Here is a 17679-nt window from a genome sequence, read left to right on the forward strand (position 1 = left end):
TTTTTCCCTTCCTACCCTCTCTTTCTCTTCCTTTTCGCCTTCCTTCCTTCCTCCCTCTACATCTTTTCTTTTCCTTCCTATCTCTTTCTCTTCCTCCTTTCCTTCCTTCCTCCCCTCCCTCTGTCTCTCTTTTCTTTTTTCCCTTCTTACCCTCTCCTTCTCTTCCTCCTCTCCTTCCTTCCATCCCTCCCTCTACCTCCTTTCCTTCCTTCCTTCCTCGCTCCCTCCCTCTATGTCTTTTCTTCTTACCCTCTCTTTCTCTTCCACCTCTCCTCCCTCCCTTCCCTCCCTCTACCTCCTTTCCTTCCTTCCTTCCTCGCTCCCTCCCTCTATGTCTTTTCTTCTTACCCTCTCCTTCTCTTCCTCCTCTCCTTCCTTCCATCCCTCCCTCTACCTCCTTTCCTTCCTTCCTTCCTCGCTCCCTCCCTCTATGTCTTTTCTTCTTACCCTCTCTTTCTCTTCCACCTCTCCTCCCTCCCTTCCCTCCCTCTACCTCCTTTCCTTCCTTCCTTCCTCGCTCCCTCCCTCTATGTCTTTTCTTCTTACCCTCTCCTTCTCTTCCTCCTCTCCTTCCTTCCATCCCTCCCTCTACCTCCTTTCCTTCCTTCCTTCCTCGCTCCCTCCCTCTATGTCTTTTCTTCTTACCCTCTCTTTCTCTTCCACCTCTCCTCCCTCCCTTCCCTCCCTCTACCTCCTTTCCTTCCTTCCTTCCTCGCTCCCTCCCTCTATGTCTTTTCTTCTTACCCTCTCCTTCTCTTCCTCCTCTCCTTCCTTCCATCCCTCCCTCTACCTCCTTTCCTTCCTTCCTTCCTCGCTCCCTCCCTCTATGTCTTTTCTTCTTACCCTCTCTTTCTCTTCCACCTCTCCTCCCTCCCTTCCCTCCCTCTACCTCCTTTCCTTCCTTCCTTCCTCGCTCCCTCCCTCTATGTCTTTTCTTCTTACCCTCTCCTTCTCTTCCTCCTCTCCTTCCTTCCATCCCTCCCTCTACCTCCTTTCCTTCCTTCCTTCCTCGCTCCCTCCCTCTATGTCTTTTCTTCTTACCCTCTCTTTCTCTTCCACCTCTCCTCCCTCCCTTCCCTCTACCTCCTTTCCTTCCTTCCTTCCTTCCTCTCTCCCTCTTTCTCCCTCTTTTCTTTCCCCCCAACCTCTCTTTCTCTTCCTCCTCTCCTTCCTTCCCTCTACCTCCTTCCCTTCCTTCCCCCTCCCTCCCTCTACCTTTTTTCATTTCTACCCTCTCTTCCTCCTTTCCTCTCCCTTCTTTCTCTCCCTCCACCACTTTCTTTCCTTCCTCCCTCCCCGCTCCCTCCCCTCGCTTCCTTCCTGCTCTGCTCCTTCATCCAGGCCTTACCCACAGCAAAGAGCACCATGCTGGCCCCCTCGCAGCGCCGTGGGCGGGTGCGGCTGTTGCTCAGGACTGCTCTCTGCTCGGGCATCAAGTGGTACTTGAGGGCTTCGATTAGCAAATCTTTGCACTCCGAATGGTGCCGGACCAGCAGTTCGGTGTCAACATTGCTCATCAGGAAATCCCGGCTGAGCAAGGGAAGACGGACGCACTTCATGAGCTGCAAAGGAAGAATTAGAATCCAGAAAAAGGACCTCACACGCGAGGGGGCAGATTGCCAAAAAGGCTGCCCTGGGTTGCCCTCTGGGGAAAAACTGGATGGGAAGATCAGCTTCCGCTTCAGAAGCTTCCATCTCCCCAATTCTGCTTCATTCAAGAGAACTTCTCCCGTGCCCCTTGGTGGAGGGTTAGGGTTTGCCTAGATGACCTTTGAAGGCCCCTTTCAGTTCTACGGTTCGGAAACCGCAGCTGCAATGCAAGAATCAGCGGAGAAAATTAGGAAGCTTCCCCAAATCACAAAGCAGACTCCTTGTCCCAACAAAACCCCTTTCTATGAATTCCTTCCTTCCTGCCTGCCTTCCTTCCTTCCTTCCTTCCTTCCTTCCTTCCTTCCTTCCTGCCTGCCTTCCTTCCTTCCTTCCTTCCTTCCTTCCTTCCTTCCTTCCTTCCTTCCTTCTCTCCTCGCTCCCTCCCTCTACGTCTTTTCTTTTCCTTCATACCCTCTCTTTCTCTTCCTCCCCTCCTTCCTCCCTCCCGCCTAGGAAAATGAAATATTGTAGGAAATAGTAAAAGGGCAGAATATTTCCCCTAAAGGGGGAGGGCAGAAACTCACACTACCCACCACCACCTTTGTCGATCGGGCCATTAAGGCCTGAGCCAGTCGATTCTACATAACACAGATCTACCTCCTTCAGGCAGAGCCATAATGGAATCCCAAAGTCCTTTCATTACACCATCACCCAGCAAGAGTCAACCAAGCTTAGGACAGCCTTCAGAGTTGCCCCGCGGGAATCCGACAACCAATCAGAATAGAAGCTCAAATTCAAAAGCCCAGGGAGGGTATAAAACTTAGCATTTCCTCCCTTTTTCTTCTTCTTCACCCAACATCTTCAAGCCATGTGGTCCTGTCCACCATTAAACCATCTTTCCAAGCAGCCTCCAGGTGTCCCGTGTCTTTCTCCCCACTTGGAACTGAACCCAGATGGATGTTCCCCAAACCACGAAGCAGGCTCCTTGTCCCGACAAAGCTAAGGTGAATTCCTCTCATTCACATCCAGCCAAGTCCCAGCAAACCAGTGGTGGGTTCCACCCGGTACAGTCTGGTACAGTCTGGTACGGCTGTACCGGTAGTAGCCGGGAGCAGCTGACAGGGTACGGGTACAGTGGCTCGTTTGGCCCACCAGCCCGCCTGTGTTCCATACCTGTTTTTAAAGCAACCGGCCAATTGTGTATGCGCGCCAAGTGTGCTGTGCCTGTGCGACCTCCGACAAACAGCTGGGTGTTGCAGGGGCAGTGGAGTGCGCATGCGTGCGCAGCGCATGCACGAATAGGATGCGTGGCCCTGTGAGCAGCGTACCGGTAGCGACAGGGAGAGGAACCCACCGCTGCGGCAAACAGTCTTTCAAGGGTGAATTTACAACCACAGAGCTTATCAGGCTTGGAGAGCTGCCAGGCTGATATCTTCCAAACGCAACGGCTGTACGAGAAAATACTTGGCAAGGAGTCTCTTGAGAGTCATGAGCCAATTAAGAGAACTAAGGGTCTCCTGCAAACTCCACTCCCCTTTCGTTCCTCTTTTATTTCCTCTGGGAGGGGCTGTTCATCGTCCACTAGTGGCCTTACTCCCAAGTTGCCCCCTGTTCTTTAGCTGTTCCCTTCGTCTGGTAACTCACACTGGGAACAGGCTCCAGCTGTTCTTCTGCCTCACTGACGTCTGACTCTGAAGGAAGCTGATAACTGGCATATGGCCCTGGCCCCCTCTTTGCCTCCGACACAGAGCCCTCATCAGAGCCTTCCCCAGACTCCAGGACTGGCCCATCTTCCTCCCCAACCTCCTCACTGTCTGAATCTGCTGCCAGCTCTGCTGGCAGGCCACAACACTTTCGATCCAAACAGAAAAGGTCTCTGATATGAAAATCCTCCAAAAGGTATATTTAAAAAAAACAAAAAACAGTATTTGGGGAAATGGTGATGGCGAGAACCCTTCAAGAAACAAGACCCACATTTGTAAGCATTAAGGAAAGCCTCTCCATCATAACTGAGGAGGAATGTGCGAGGCTCCCGGGGTGATTCCAGATCATCCGTCTTTTCAACAAATGCTTACAATTTATCTTGGAAAGCAACGTACTCGGGGAATATTCTGCTTCCGGCTGTCCACATCGTGCTTCACCCAGCTCAAAACGGCTCGGTAAACTTCCTCTTCTGAAGGCACGTTGAGGCTGTCACTGGAGATGAGATCTAACACCTGCCCAGAGGAAAGGAAAGAAAGGAATATTTGGTAGTTTGAATCTGAGAGGATGGAATTGGCCTGGATAAAGGCAATTCTGAAGAACAGGTCAACCTTGATCCGAGAGGATAGAATTAACTTGGATAAAGACAATTCCGAGCAATGGTTCAACCCGGATCCAAGAGGATGAAATTGGCTTGGACCAAGACAGTACTGAGTAGTGGGTTTCCCTGGATCCAAGAAGATGGCGTTGACCTCAACAAGGACAATTCTGCGCAATGAGTCTCCCTGGGTCCCAGGATGGAATTGACTTGAACAAAGGCAATTCTGAGCAATGGGTCAACCTGGAACCAAGAGAATTGGCTTGGATAAAGACAATTTCAAGCAATGGTTCAACCTGGATCCGAAATGATGGAATTGGCTTGGCCGAGACAGTTCTGAGTAGTGAGTTTCCCTGGATCGAAGGATGGAATTGTACTTGAACAAAGACAATTCCAAGCAATGGTTCAACCTGGAACCGAGAGGATGGAATTGGCTTGGACAAAGACAGTTTTGAGCAATGGTTCAACCTGGAACCGAGAGGATGGAATTGGCTTGAATGAAGACAATTCCAAGGAATGGTTCAACCTGGATCCGAGATGAATTGGATCCAGGTTGAACCATTCCAACCATGGAATTCGTTTGGACCAAGACAGTTCTGAGCAGTGGGTTTCCTTGGATCGAAGAAGATGGCGTTGACCTAAACAAGGACAGTTCTGAGCAACGAGTCTCCCTGGATCCAAGGATGGAACTGACTTGAACAAAGACAATTAATAACAATTGGTCCATCCGGATCGAAGAAGATGGGAGTTGACCTCAACAATTCTGAGCAACGAGTCTCCCTAGGTCCAAGGATGGAATTGGCTTGGATAAAGACAATTCTCAGCAATGTCTCTCTCGCTCTCTCTCCTCTGCCACCCGATCTTGGATATCCTTTTACCTCCACCTGGATACCTCCCTTCCCCCAACCTCACCTGTTTGAGAGGCAGCAACATAAACTCCTCCGTCTTGGAGACATCCACAAAGTGTTGCAAAACGTACTTATGCGCCGATTTCAAGAGATCGCTGCAGGAGTGGGTGTCTGCAAAACCTCGGATGCCCAGACAGTTGGAGGGGTCTAATTGGCTCAAGAGAAACTTGCAGCAGGCATCCCGCACCCCGTTCAGCTGCAGGAGGCTGGCTGCAGGAAGCAATGTCTGAAGAAAAAAAAGAGAGAGAGAGAGACTCTTGGCTGCATTCTTATGGCCAGGAATTCCACAGACAATCCACAACTTAGATCTCGCACTGGGCAAGGAAAGCTTTTGTATTAAGGTAAAGGTTCCCCGCACACATATGTGCTAGTCGTTCCCGACTCTAGGGGGTGGTGCTCATCTCCGTTTCAAAGCCGAAGAGCCAGAGCTGTCTGAAGACGTCTCCGTGTCATGTGGCTGGCATGACTCAATGCCGAAGTGCACGGAACGCTGTTCCCTTCCCACCAAAGGTGGTCCCTATTTTTCTACTACATTTTTTACGTGCTTTTGAACTACTAGGTTGGCAGAAGCTGGGACAAGTAAAGAGTGCTCACTCCGTTACATGGTGTTAGGGATTCGAACCGCTGAACTGCCGACCTTTCTGATCGGCAAGCTCAGTGTCTTAGCCATTGAACCACTGCGTCCCCATCTGATCCACTTATCTTCCTCTAATTTTTGAAGGTACCTCTGATAAAGAGCAGAGAAGCTTGGAATCCAAGGCCAGGCACCTTGAGAAACAATGTGAAATACCCCCCCCCCCAAACACCTCAGCATTCTCAAAACACTTTAGTGAGTTCCGATTGGCTGAAGACAGTCATGGGAGGGAGGGCTGGGATGTGTGGAAACCTCTCTGTATCTTTTCTGTATCTAGCCTGACTTTACTGCAGCCAACCTCTTTTTAATAAAAGAACCTTTCAGTTCAACCAAATGGGAGTCGAGGGTCTTTCTTTGCTAAGGGATCCAACTGGAGCAGGACTGACAGTGCTCGTCCCCCAAAAGTGTTGTTTGTTGGCCCACTTTGAATCCTTGCTGGATGGATCCATTCTTACCTGCACATTCCCTTCTCCCACCACGATCTCAGCAGTGTAGGCATACTGGACCAGCTGTTCCAGAGCCTGCGGATCAATATCGTGGAGCGTGACGTGCGTCTGACGGCTCTCACTCATCTCATCTGTGCCAATAGATTAAAAAAAAATTGGTTGGGTATGGAATTGGGTTTGGCTAATCTAGAAGAAAGGAGGACTAGAGGTGACATGAGGGCGGTATTCCAGTATTTGAAGGGCTGCCCCAGAAAAAGAGGAGGGTCAACCTATTTTCCAAAGCAGCTGAAGGCAGGACAAGAAGAAATGGATGGCAACTGATCAAGGAGAGAAGCAACCTGGAATTAAAGAGAAACTTGTAGGAGAGGCATCAACAAGTTTAAGATAGCCACCAAAGTTTTAAAAAGTGGAAAGTATTGTCAGGTTTCCGAAAGATGCCCTAATTAATCCATGAGCCTCCAGCCGAGTTTCAAAAGAAATCCAGTGATTTATTAGGAACACCATTTCAGCAATACCCCATTGCAGTCAGATCTGATCTCATTTTAACTATGGCTGAACTTTGCCCCTGTTTCCTCCCTCCCCTCAGTCTGTATCATAAATCACGTTCACCAACGAGGTGCATGCCTCACAAGTAACTTGAAAGTAGACCTCAAATCTGTGCATCTTCCTTGGCCAATATCTGATCAACTTAGGTAAAAAGGTAAAGGTAAACGTTCCCCTTTCACATATGTGCTAGTCGTTCTCGCCTCTAGGGGGCGGTGCTCATCTCCATTTCAAAGCCGAAGAGCCAGCACTGTCTGAAGACGTCTCCGTGGTCATGTGTCCGGCATAATTAAATGCCGAAGGCGCACAGAGCGTTGTTCCCTTCCCACCAATGGTGGTTCTTATTTTTTTCTACTTGCATTTTTTAGGTGCTTTTGAACTGTTAGGTTGGCAGAAGCTGAGACAAGTAGTGGGAGCTCACTCCATTACGTGGCGCTAGGGATTCGAACCACCGAACTGCTGACCTTTCTGATCAACAAGCTCAATATCTTAACCCCTAAGCCATTGAGTTCTTTAACAAGAATTTACAGGCCCTCCAGCTCCTGATCCCATGGCTTTACAAAAAGTTGGCAAGGTCAGAGACATCTAATCTCGTGGAGAAAGTCACAAAGGAATCTCTGTGGATTTTACTCCACTAGTTGTTCCTGACTGTAGGGGGTGCTGGTCTTCTCCGTTTCAAGGCCATTGAGCGAACGCTGTCCTAAGACATTTCCACGGTTATATGGTCCACATGACATCGTGGAGAGCTGTTACTTTCCCACGGGGTGGTACCTATTCATCTACTCGCATTTGCATGTTTTCGAACTTTGCTGCTACGGCAGGAGCTGAGACTAGGACGGGAGCTCGCTCCATCGTGTAGCGCTCGGGTCTCGAACGGCAGCTTTCCAGCCAACAAGTCCAGTGTTTTAACCACTGCGCCACCCCGGTCCTTGGAGGAGAGATGTGCTATAAATCTGACCCATTAAATAAATGCAAGTTTAGATGCAGGACGGCACAGGATTCCAGCTGTCCCCACCCAAATGAGTTGGCGGCTGAATTTCCATTAGATGTAGACCAGAACGAGAAGGAGAGCCCCCCCCCACTCCCCACCCCCAGATACTTGCTTGTGAACATGGCGTGGAAGTAGGGGCTGCAGGAGGCCAGCACCACCTTGTGCGCCTTGATTTCCTTGGCGGCAACGTGCAACACGATGTCGCACAGGAGGCCCCGCTGCCGCATGCGGTTCATGCAGACGAAGGCGTCGTGGTAGTGCCGCTTGGAGTTGTGGGAGATGCTGTGGCCGTCCCGGTTGAGCAGCTGCATCCCGTTCTCCATGGCGGGAGCCGGCTCGCTTCTGGCTCGCGGCAATGCCCTTTCGGCCTCTCTATAGAAATTAGATTCAAGTTAAGTCCTCAACCCATGACCATCGTGGGTCGAATGTCATAAAGCATTTCCCTCCCTCCTTCTCTTTGTTCCTCCCTCCCTCCCGCCTCCCTTCCTTCCCAGTGGTTAGAATGCAGTATTGCAGGCTAACTGCCAACTGCCAGGAATTCAACCCTGACCAATCGGCTCAAGGTTGACTCAGCCTTCCATCCTTCTGAGGTAGGTAAAGTGAGGACCCAGATGTTGGGGGCAAGAGGCTGACTCCGTAAACCACTTAGAGAAGGCTATGAAGCACTGTGAAGCAGTATATAAGTATGTGCTATTGCTATTCTTCCTTCCTTCCTTCTTTTTCTCCTTCCCTCCTTCCTTCCTTTCCTTTCCTTTCTTCCTTCCTTCCTTCCTTCCTTCCTTCCTTCCTTCCTCTCTTCCTCTCTTCCTCCCTCCCTCCCTCCCTTTCTTCCCAGTGGTTAGAATGCATTATTCTAACTATTCTAACTAATTCTAACTAATTATTCACTGCCAGGAGTTCGACCCTGACCGACTGGCTCAAGGTTGACTCAGTCTTCCATCGGCTGAGTCTTCTTCTGTTGCCCTGCACAGGAGAACAGAGCTGGAAAGCAGTGGGGTGGGGAGGGAATGGAGATTTTGCAGTATCCTTCCCCTGGAGTGGGGAGGGAATGGAGATTTTGCATATTCTTCCCCTGGAGTGGGGAGGGAATGGAGATTTTGCAGTATTCTTCCCCTGGAGTCGGGAGGGAATGGAGATTTTGCAGTATCCTTCCCCTGGAGTGGGGTGGGAATGGAGATTTTGCAGTATTCTTCCCCTGGAGTGGGGAGGGAATGGAGATTTTGCAGTATTCTTCCCCTGGAGTCGGGAGGGAATGGAGATTTTGCAGTATCCTTCCCCTGGAGTGGGGTGGGAATGGAGATTTTACAGTATCCTTCCCCTGGAGTGGGGAAGGAATGGGGATTTTACAGTATCCTTCCCCTGGAGTGGGGAGGGAATGGAGAGCTTGCAGTACCCATCTCCTGGAGTGGGGAGGGAATGGAGAATTTGCAGTATCCTTCTTCTGGAGTGGGGTGGGAATGGAGATTTTGCAGTATCCTTCCCCTGGAGTGGGGAAGGAATGTGTGTTTTGCAGTATCCTTGCCCTGGAGTGGGGAGGGAATGGAGAGTTTGCAGTATTCTTTCCCTGGAGTGGAGAGGGAATGGAGAATTTGCAGTATCCTTCCCCTGGAGTGGGGAAGGAATGGGGATTTTACAGTATCCTTCTCCTGGAGTGGGGTGGGAATGGAGATTTTACAGTATCCTTCTCCTGGAGTGGGGTGGGAATGGAGATTTTGCAGTATTCTTCCCCTGGAGTGGGGAGGGAATGGCGAGGTTGCAATATCCTTCCACTGGAGTGGGGTGGGAACGGAGATTTTACAGTATCCTTCCCCTGCAGTGGGGTGGAAATGGAGATTTTCCAGTATCCTTGCCTTGCAATGCCCACCAAGCCACATGCACCAAGCCATGCCATGCCCACAGAACCGGTAGTAAAAAAAATTGAATCCCACCACTGTCCCCACCCATGCTCTCTCTCCCTTCCCTGCCTCTGATTGACAGATGAATGCCAAGCAATGCAGGAATTCAGCCACTTGGCCGAGAAAATGCCCAAAATGGCAGAGGTGGGAACTTCCCGTGAGGGAGGGGTGGAGCGGGGACTCCCCTCTGGAAGGAAGGGGGGGGGAAAGAGCGCCTGATGGAGCGGAAACAACTCGGGAGAGCCACCCACACAACTGTCAATGGATTGTACAAATGTGTCTGCAGCCTTCATGATTGCGTGGGAGAGCCGGCTGTTGTAATGAATGGTTGCGAAGGACTGGAAGAAAACTCGAGGTGTAACGATTCCTGGGGAGGGGGGAGGCCAGACTGCTGCCTTCCCCCTCCTCCTCCTCCTCCTCGCAGCTGCTTTGATTGCAAGGATGCAATCATTGGGTCTCCCATCCGCACGATTGTTAGGAGAACAATCACAGGCCTGCCTTTGTTATGCGTCTTTCTCCTTTGCTTCGTTCTAGAAAGAAGGGCCCGGAGGTCTCAGTGATCTTGATTGAACCTCAAAGACCTCAAAGGCCAGTGGGAATCATCCAGGCCACACGCAACTATGCCAGATGGTAACAACGCAGGTTAAAATGGGGAATAGACGAATTCATCCAGGATTTCAGGAGAGCCACATCTCTCTCTTTGGGAGCTCTCCGAGGTGCTGAAATTTCTTTCCCATACAGGAATAGAAGAATTCAGCCAGGATTTCAGGAGAGCTCTCCCAAAGAGAGAGCTCCCAAAGAGAGAGCTCTCTCTTTGGGAGCTCTCCGAGGTGCTGAATTTTTTCCCCCATACAGCAGAGATGGGTTCCTGCCGGTTCGGCCTGGTTCAGCCAAGCCCGTCATGGTATAAAGGCCTGGGTTGCAGAACCGGCAGCGACCCAGGCTGGACACACCTCTGAACCGGTTCCCTGGTCACCAATGCCTTCGCCGCCATCTTTTTTTTTTTTGAGTTCTGCACATGCGCAGAATAATTTCCATTGAACTGTTCATGTGTGCATAGCACGCACACAAGCAGACCAGCAATAATGCCAGCCAGAAACCACCCCTGCCATACAGGTATCCCTCAGCTTATAGCCATTAGTTTAGCGACTGCTCTGAGTTACAGTAGCACTGGGAAAAAAGGGGACTTACACTGGTCCTCACCCTTACAACCACTGCTGTACCCCATGGTCATGTGATTGAATGGCTCGTGGCTGGCCGTGTCGGGACTGACAATTCTAGTGCTTGGTAATTTACGATGGTTGCACCATCCTGCGATCATGTGATTGCCATCTGGGACCTTCACAGGCAGCTTCTGACAAACCAAATCAATGGGGGGGAGGCAGATTCACTTAATGACTGCATGATTCACTTAACAACTGCAGTTGTTTGCTTAAGAACCAGGGCAAAAAGGAGGTGATTAGAATCAGACGGAATTAACTTAACAAAACACCTTGTTTAGCAATGGGCCCAAATTGTGTTCGTTAAGTCAAGGGCAAAGGTAAAAGGTTCCCCTTGCATATATGTGCTAGTCGTTCCTGACTCTAGGGGGCGCTGCTCATCTCTGTTTCAAAGCCGAAGAGCCAGCGCTGCCCGAAGACGTCTCCGTGGTCATGTGGCCGGCATGACTCAATGCCAAAGGCGCACAGAACGCTGTTCCCTTCCCACCAATGGTGGTTCCTGTTTTTCTACTTGCATTTTTTACTTGCTTTCGAACTTCTATGTTGGCAGAAGCTGATCAGGGGAATCGCAATTCAGACGCTTGGCAACTGACTCATATTTATGATACTTGCTGCGTCCCAGGGGATCGTGTGATCCCCTTTTGCCACCTCCCAACCAGCGAAGTCCACGGGGAAGCTGCATTCGCTGAATAACCAGGTGACTGACTTATCAACCGCAGTGATTCACTTAACAGCGGTGGCGAGAAAAGTGGCAAAAACGGGGCAAAACTTGTTTCACAGATATCTCGCTTCACACAACAGACATTTGGGGCTCAACTGTGGTCGTAAATTGAGGACTACCTGTGAAGAAGCGTTGTCTTCTGTAGCCTCACATTTCGCCCTTGTTCTAAGACGGTAAAAAACCACACGTTTAGTCCCCCAAAACCCTCTCTTTATTTCAACGGCTGTGAATTATGTTCATTCACAGCCCGTAATGAGTCACAAACAGTTTGTGAAGAGTCCGACAGAAGTCTTCCAAAGTCTTTCTAGATAAGGCTGATAAGCCCCCACCTTTATCTCCCTTGAAACGCTGCCAAAGACCTAATTGCCAATTAGCTTTGCAAGGGCCACACGGAGCACAGAGTCAAAACGGAGCTTCAGAATTTAAACCGACCAGGACGAACAAAGTTGCTTCCTGCAAAGGCTCACGTGCCTTGGCTCCTCCTTTATGTGTTATGGGAGGGGGCCAATCATCTCCAAGCCTTACTCCCGAGTCGCCCCTTTTGTCTTAACTGTTCTTGCCTTCTGGCAGCTCTGTTCATGCGCACACTGGGAACAGGCTCCCCCTGTTCCTCTGCCCCACTGATATATCCAATTTCGAAGACAGCTGATAACTGGCATACGGCCCTGGCCCCCTCTCTGCCTCTGAAGCAGGGCCGACATCCCCAGACTCCAGGACTGGTCCATGTTCCTCCCCAACCTCCTTACTGTCCGACTCTGCTGCCAGCTCTGCAGATTGTCAGCATACCAGGCTCCCCCTGTTCCTCTGCCTCGCTGACGTCCGACTTTGGGGGCTCCGGAGACAGCACATAACTCCCAGATGGCCCTGGCCCCCTCCCTGCCTCCGACACAGAGCCCTCGTCCGAGCCTTCCCCAGCCTCCAGGACTGACCCAGGTTCCTCCCCAACCTCCTCACTGTCCGACTCTGTTGCCAGCTCTGCAGGCCCCCCCAGTGGACTACAACATCCCTGATCTCTCCATTTGCATCTCTGCCTACTGGTAAAAAGCTCCCATCTCATTTTTTTTTTAAGGGAGCAGCCCCTCCTCCTCCCCCTCTTCCCCCCTCCTCTCCTTTGTAGCCCTCCAGCTCTCCTAAAAATAGCCCCGTTGTGAAAAAGAACATGACGCAAAGACCAAGATTAATCTGCTTGCTCATACAGGTAGCTTCGGGAAACAGCTGAAAAAGTTCCAGCTGACATTTCCAAGGGCTGCGAAGCCAGCCTCACATCCACACGGGCGAGATTGTGGCATCTTGGTAAAGCACAACGCAGCAATTGCATGCCTTACCGGGCAGGGGGAAGATTCTCAGAGCAAGAATTTAACCAGATGCCCCTTCCCCAATACTCTACATTATAACCCCCCCCCCAAAAAAAATCTTGATGTGCATGTGTTTTTCAGCCATCACAGCAAACTGCTTCCATTGTAAAGCAGGAAAGGTATTGGACAGGACATTTTTCAGAAATGGTGTAGATGTCAGGCCTGCCATTATATTCCTTTTGGAATTTTGGCCTGCCACACTTTCTCTTATTTCAATATGCTGTTTCTTTAGTATAGTTGATGGGAGCGGGGAATAGAAAGGAGTAGGATTGCGGAATGTGTTATTGTCATTCTTTTCTAGAAGAACAAGGTCATCTTTTGTCTCCGCACCTTCACACCTGACCGGAAGCAGCTGGGTGTGGATGCCAGCGTGGAAGAAGAAGATTGGACCATGTGATGGATTTGTGGGCGTGGGGACAAGATCATGAACTTTTAACTGGGTGGGATTTCTGATGTCATTTCCAGAATTGGGATTAACACAGATGTGCTAAGATGTCTGCTTTATTAAATTGGAACTTTAAGGATCGTTTTGCCTTGGACTCTGATTTAATTCTACATGATACTTGGAACGCTGACAGTAGAGCTGGTGGCACGCAAAGCCCTCTCTGTGGGCATGTGCACCACCACCAGCTGCCATTCTGGTTTCCGGCATACATGTTCTTTGTGGGCACTAGAGCGCCGGAAAATAGTCTGAAAATGGCCCCAAAAATGGACAAAAATCATGCCATATTTGTCATATTTATGACAGTTGCAACATCCTGGAGGGGGTCACATGTTCCCCTTTTGTGACCATCTGACCAACGAAGTCAGTGAAGAAGCCCGATTCACTTAACAAACATGTTACTAATTTAACAACTGCAGCAATTCACTTAACGACGGTGACAGGAAAAGTTATAATATGGGGCAAAACAAATGTTTCACTTAGCAACATAAATTTGGGGTGCATTTATGGCAGTGGTGGGATTCAAATAATTTAACAATGAACGGCTGGGTGGGCGTGGCTCTGTGGTCATGTGACCGGGCGGCCGTGGCCAACTCAACGTCACTCATGTCAATGGGCACTTCGCCTTAGCAGTTACAATGTAATAAGGGGTTAACGGGAGAGGCAGTTTCTGTAAGCAGGGCAATAAAGATTAGGCTAGAAATAGAACCAGAATGTTTCCTTCCTGCCTTCCTTACAGGATTAGCCCTGTAAAGTGGAAAGAAACAAAAGGAGATTTTTTTCCAACAATCGGTTCTCAGAACTGCTTAAAAAGTTAATAGGTGTGAACCGGCTGAATCCCACCACTGATTTATGCTCATATAACTCAAGGACCACCTGTATTGGTCAATCAATACCTCTTCTAAACGTAATTGGCTACAGCCCTGGACATTTTCCAGCAGCTTCTTATTTTATTGGATGGCTTTCTTTCCCCATCGATTCAGTCAAATCTTTTAGCAGATAATGAAGGAGCGGGGTGGACTAGATGACCTCCAAGATGATCCCAGTTCTGAAATTCTGAATGGAGCATCTGCCCGAACCCGCTGCATTGCTGAAGTTTATAATTTAGATTCTCTTTTGGGGAAATCTGCCAGCAGAAACATTCCAGAAATGTGACATTATAGTGCACCAGTTATGCTAGCAAGGACTATAAAATCACTCTAACCTCCACCTTAAAGGTAAAGGTTCCCCTCGCACGTATGTGCTTAGTTGATCCTGACTCTAGGGGGCAGTCGGAGAGGTTGGCCGTTTGGCGGTTCGAATCCCTAGCGCCGCATAACGGAGGGAGCTTCCATTTCAAAGCCGAAGAGCCAGTGTCCGAAGACGTTTCCATGGTCATGTGGCCGCCATGACTCAACTCCCGAAGGCGCACGGAACGCTGTTTCCCTTCCCACCAAAGGTGGTCCCTATTTTTCTACTTGCATTTTTTTACGTGCTTTCGAACTGCTAGGTTGGCAGAAGCTGGGACAAGTCACGGAAGCTCCCTCCGTTATGCGGCGCTAGGGATTCGAACCGCCAAACGGCCAACCTCTCCGACTGACAAACTCAGCGTCTTAGCCCCTGAAAAAGCATTCAAGAACCAGGGGTGACGCTGCCTCCTCCTTCGTCATCATTTCTGTTATTGGGACAACCAAAGACCAGCTGAGCTTCCGTCTGCTTCTTGCCAACAGCTGCAGCTATAAAAATCCAGGTCAAACCTGAAATCCATAAAGCGTCATTATTTATTTACAAGCACTTCCCTCCTCCCCTATTCATTTCCATCCCCTCCCCTCCCTCCCTCTCTCTCCCCCCCCCCGCTTCCTAGCTTGGCCTACCAAAAAAAAGGACTCAAGATAACCCCATCTCCCACACCACCACAATTCAAGCTGATCTAAAAAAACGTCACATTTTTTAAATGTCCCCTTTCGCTCCTCTTTTTTGGGACAGATGGATGGGATGGCTGTGGGGGGGGGGGAAGAGGAGAGGAGAGACAAACCCTACATAAGCAGAGGTTTAAGGGAAGGAGGGGGTGGCGAAGACCCCCCTCCTTTTAAAAGCTCCCATTTCTAAGCATGCTCTTTTTTGAACAAAAAGGAAACAACTTTAACAGTTTCCTTCTGTGTATACATCCATTATATGTGCATTTCCCCCCCACTTTACTCCTATATGCCATTATCTATACATGTAATTCCAGTGTTTTTATACGTACAAATATATTCCTTTCTTGAGTGACAAGTCATTCCTCGTGGGCCGTTTCCACTGGTACATATTTATTACTCATTTCTATCTCCCATATCTCCTTTGTTTAATCTTTCCGTAAGTTTTACACCTGTCCTCTACACCATTTTTAAACCATTCATTCTGTCCTTTAGAATAACCTGTTTCTCCTAACCCTTTTTAAACCATTCATTCCATATCTTAGAATAATCTGTTTATCTTTCACCTCTTTTATGAGTCTATCCACCCCTGCACGCTCCAGGACTATCCTTACTGCCTCTTCCTCCGATGGAGCAAAATTATTCTTCCATTTTTGTTGCATACATAATTCTGACTGCCAGTTTATGCCGTGTCCAATTTAGATCTTGAGTGCTTTTTAAAATCATATTTCCCTATCAATATTCCCCATAAAAATAATTCCTGTTTTGACCTATTAGGTCGAAACTGGAATTATTTTTAATGGGCAATATTATTGACAGGGAAATATGATTTAAAAAAAAAAACAACAACACAAGATCTCGTTTGACATAAGCAGCCCAGGTCGTAGAATGACAAAATTAGAAATGGGGAAGGGGGATAGCAGAAAGCTGCCAAAGTGTCATTGTGGTTTTAATGTTGAGAAATGCTGAATCAAAATGAAATTAAGAAAAAAATAAAAATCATGATTCCCGTTTCCTGTCTGATTTGCTGTTGGGTTATTCCTTTCGCTCTCTTTAAGCATCCTTATGAACAAATGGGATGCTTAAAAAAAAAAATTGGCTAGCATAAATTTCTTCCATCCTGGGGGGGAAAGCAGGAGGATGAGAATTTGGGGGGGGGGAGAAAGAGGGCTGGGAAGGGATCTATTACCTGCCCTCGATCCTTGTGCCCTGCTAGGATGACATTTGCACACGCACTCCCCCCCCCCCAATCCATCCCACAATTTGCACAATCAGCAAGGTGCATGGCGCTGTTTGGGGAGGGAGGGAAGAGAGGGGAGGGGGCGTCGTGCAGGCAGCCGGCGAGTGCGGGGGGGGGGACTGCGTTCGTCTGGCGCTGAGCAGTCACCTTAAATAACCCCCCCTCCCCATCACTCAACCGGGGAGGGAGACCGGCGCGGCTCTCCCGCTCCCAGCCGCAACGCGCAAGAGGATACCCCCCCCCTTATTCTTGGCTCCCTCCTTCCTCCCGCCCCCAACTCAACAGTGGGGCAGATATTTCAGCAACGCCCGTCGGTGTGTGTGTGTGTGTGTGTGTGTGTCCCATCCCCATCCACTGCGGTGCTTTTCCTACCCCCCCCCTCCTTCTTCCCAGGCTGCCGGTGATGGATGGCTGCAGGCGGAGATTTTTGGCTCAGTCTTCCCCTTTGGTGCACCGCAAAGCTGGGGCGACCCCCAGATGGGGGAGATAGTGGGGAGGGGGTCAAGCTCAGGGTGGAGGGCCTGGCTTTGAACCCCCTCCTCCTCCTGGTGGACAGAGGCTGTGTGTGTTGGATGGGGGGGGGGTCTCCCCGCAGTCTGCAACAAAGCAGCCGCCTTGCGACCCGAAGCATCGTCCCATCCACGCGCGACCCCCTCCCCCCCAGTGCAGAGTGGGCAGAAGCTGCTGCCTGTTCAAACCCCTCCTCCCCCCCACACCCCTCCCCAGCATTGTTACCCTTCCCCCACTTCCCCCAAATCTCTCCCCCCCCTCCTGCAAAAGACTCACCCAGCTGCGGGACCCTCCAGGGCTAAGCAGCAAAGGTGGGGTCCTTGCTCGGGCACTTTGTTCTCCAGATTGATGGATTGGGTAGCCAAAGTTCGCCCGGGAGGGGGGGAAAAAGAAATCCGATCCGTTTCCCAGCTCGGCGGCTCCGGGAAGAAGAGGAGGGGGGGGGGGGTTGGAAATGTCTCTCCTGCAGCTTCCCAACGACGCCGGCCGCTTTCTCTGCTCCCAAAAGACAAATCGCTTTCTCTCTCTTTCTGTCTGTCTCTCTCTGTCTCTTTCTCTCTCTGTGTATCTCTCCCTTTCTCTCTCTCTTTCTGTCTGTCTCTCTCTGTCTCTTTCTCTCTCTGTGTATCTCTCCCTTTCTCTCTCTCTTTCTGTCTGTCTGTCTCTCTCTCTGTGTATCTTTCTCTCTGTGTGTATCTCTCTCTCTCTCCCCCTGTATCTGTCTCTCTCCGTCTGTTTCTCTTTCTGTCTGTCTCTCTCTCCTGCTCTCTCTCTGTATCTCCCTCCCTGTATCTGTCTGTCTCTCCCTCTCTCTCTGTATCTCTTTCTCTGTCTCTCTCTCTCTCTCTCTCCTTCTCTCTCCCCCCTTGTATCTCTCTCTCTGTATCTCTCCCTATATCTCTTTCTCTCCTTGTATCTCTCTCCCTCTGTCTCTCTGTCTTCTCTCTCTCTCTCTCTCTCCCTGTCTCTCTGTTTCTCTTTCTCTGCCCC

General features: G+C 49.9%; 1 protein-coding gene across 1 annotated transcript in view; it reads right to left on the reverse strand.

Annotated features, from left to right (window-relative positions):
• The window catches only part of KLHL17 (kelch like family member 17), a 34306-nt gene extending 17028 nt beyond the window's left edge, over positions 1-17278 (reverse strand). Inside the window, exons 1-6 of the mRNA XM_032232223.1 lie at positions 16966-17278; positions 7524-7783; positions 5887-6008; positions 4802-5023; positions 3690-3806; positions 1349-1562 (exon numbers count right to left, since the gene is read on the reverse strand). Of these exons, the coding sequence (XP_032088114.1) occupies positions 1349-1562; positions 3690-3806; positions 4802-5023; positions 5887-6008; positions 7524-7734 (886 nt within the window). The 5' untranslated portion in view covers positions 7735-7783; positions 16966-17278. The remainder of the gene's footprint in view (positions 1-1348; positions 1563-3689; positions 3807-4801; positions 5024-5886; positions 6009-7523; positions 7784-16965) is intronic.
• Positions 17279-17679: the final 401 nt, after the last annotated feature.

Source organism: Thamnophis elegans, chromosome 15 (genome assembly GCF_009769535.1).
Source record: "Thamnophis elegans isolate rThaEle1 chromosome 15, rThaEle1.pri, whole genome shotgun sequence".
Classification (NCBI taxonomy): Eukaryota; Metazoa; Chordata; class Lepidosauria; order Squamata; family Colubridae; genus Thamnophis; species Thamnophis elegans.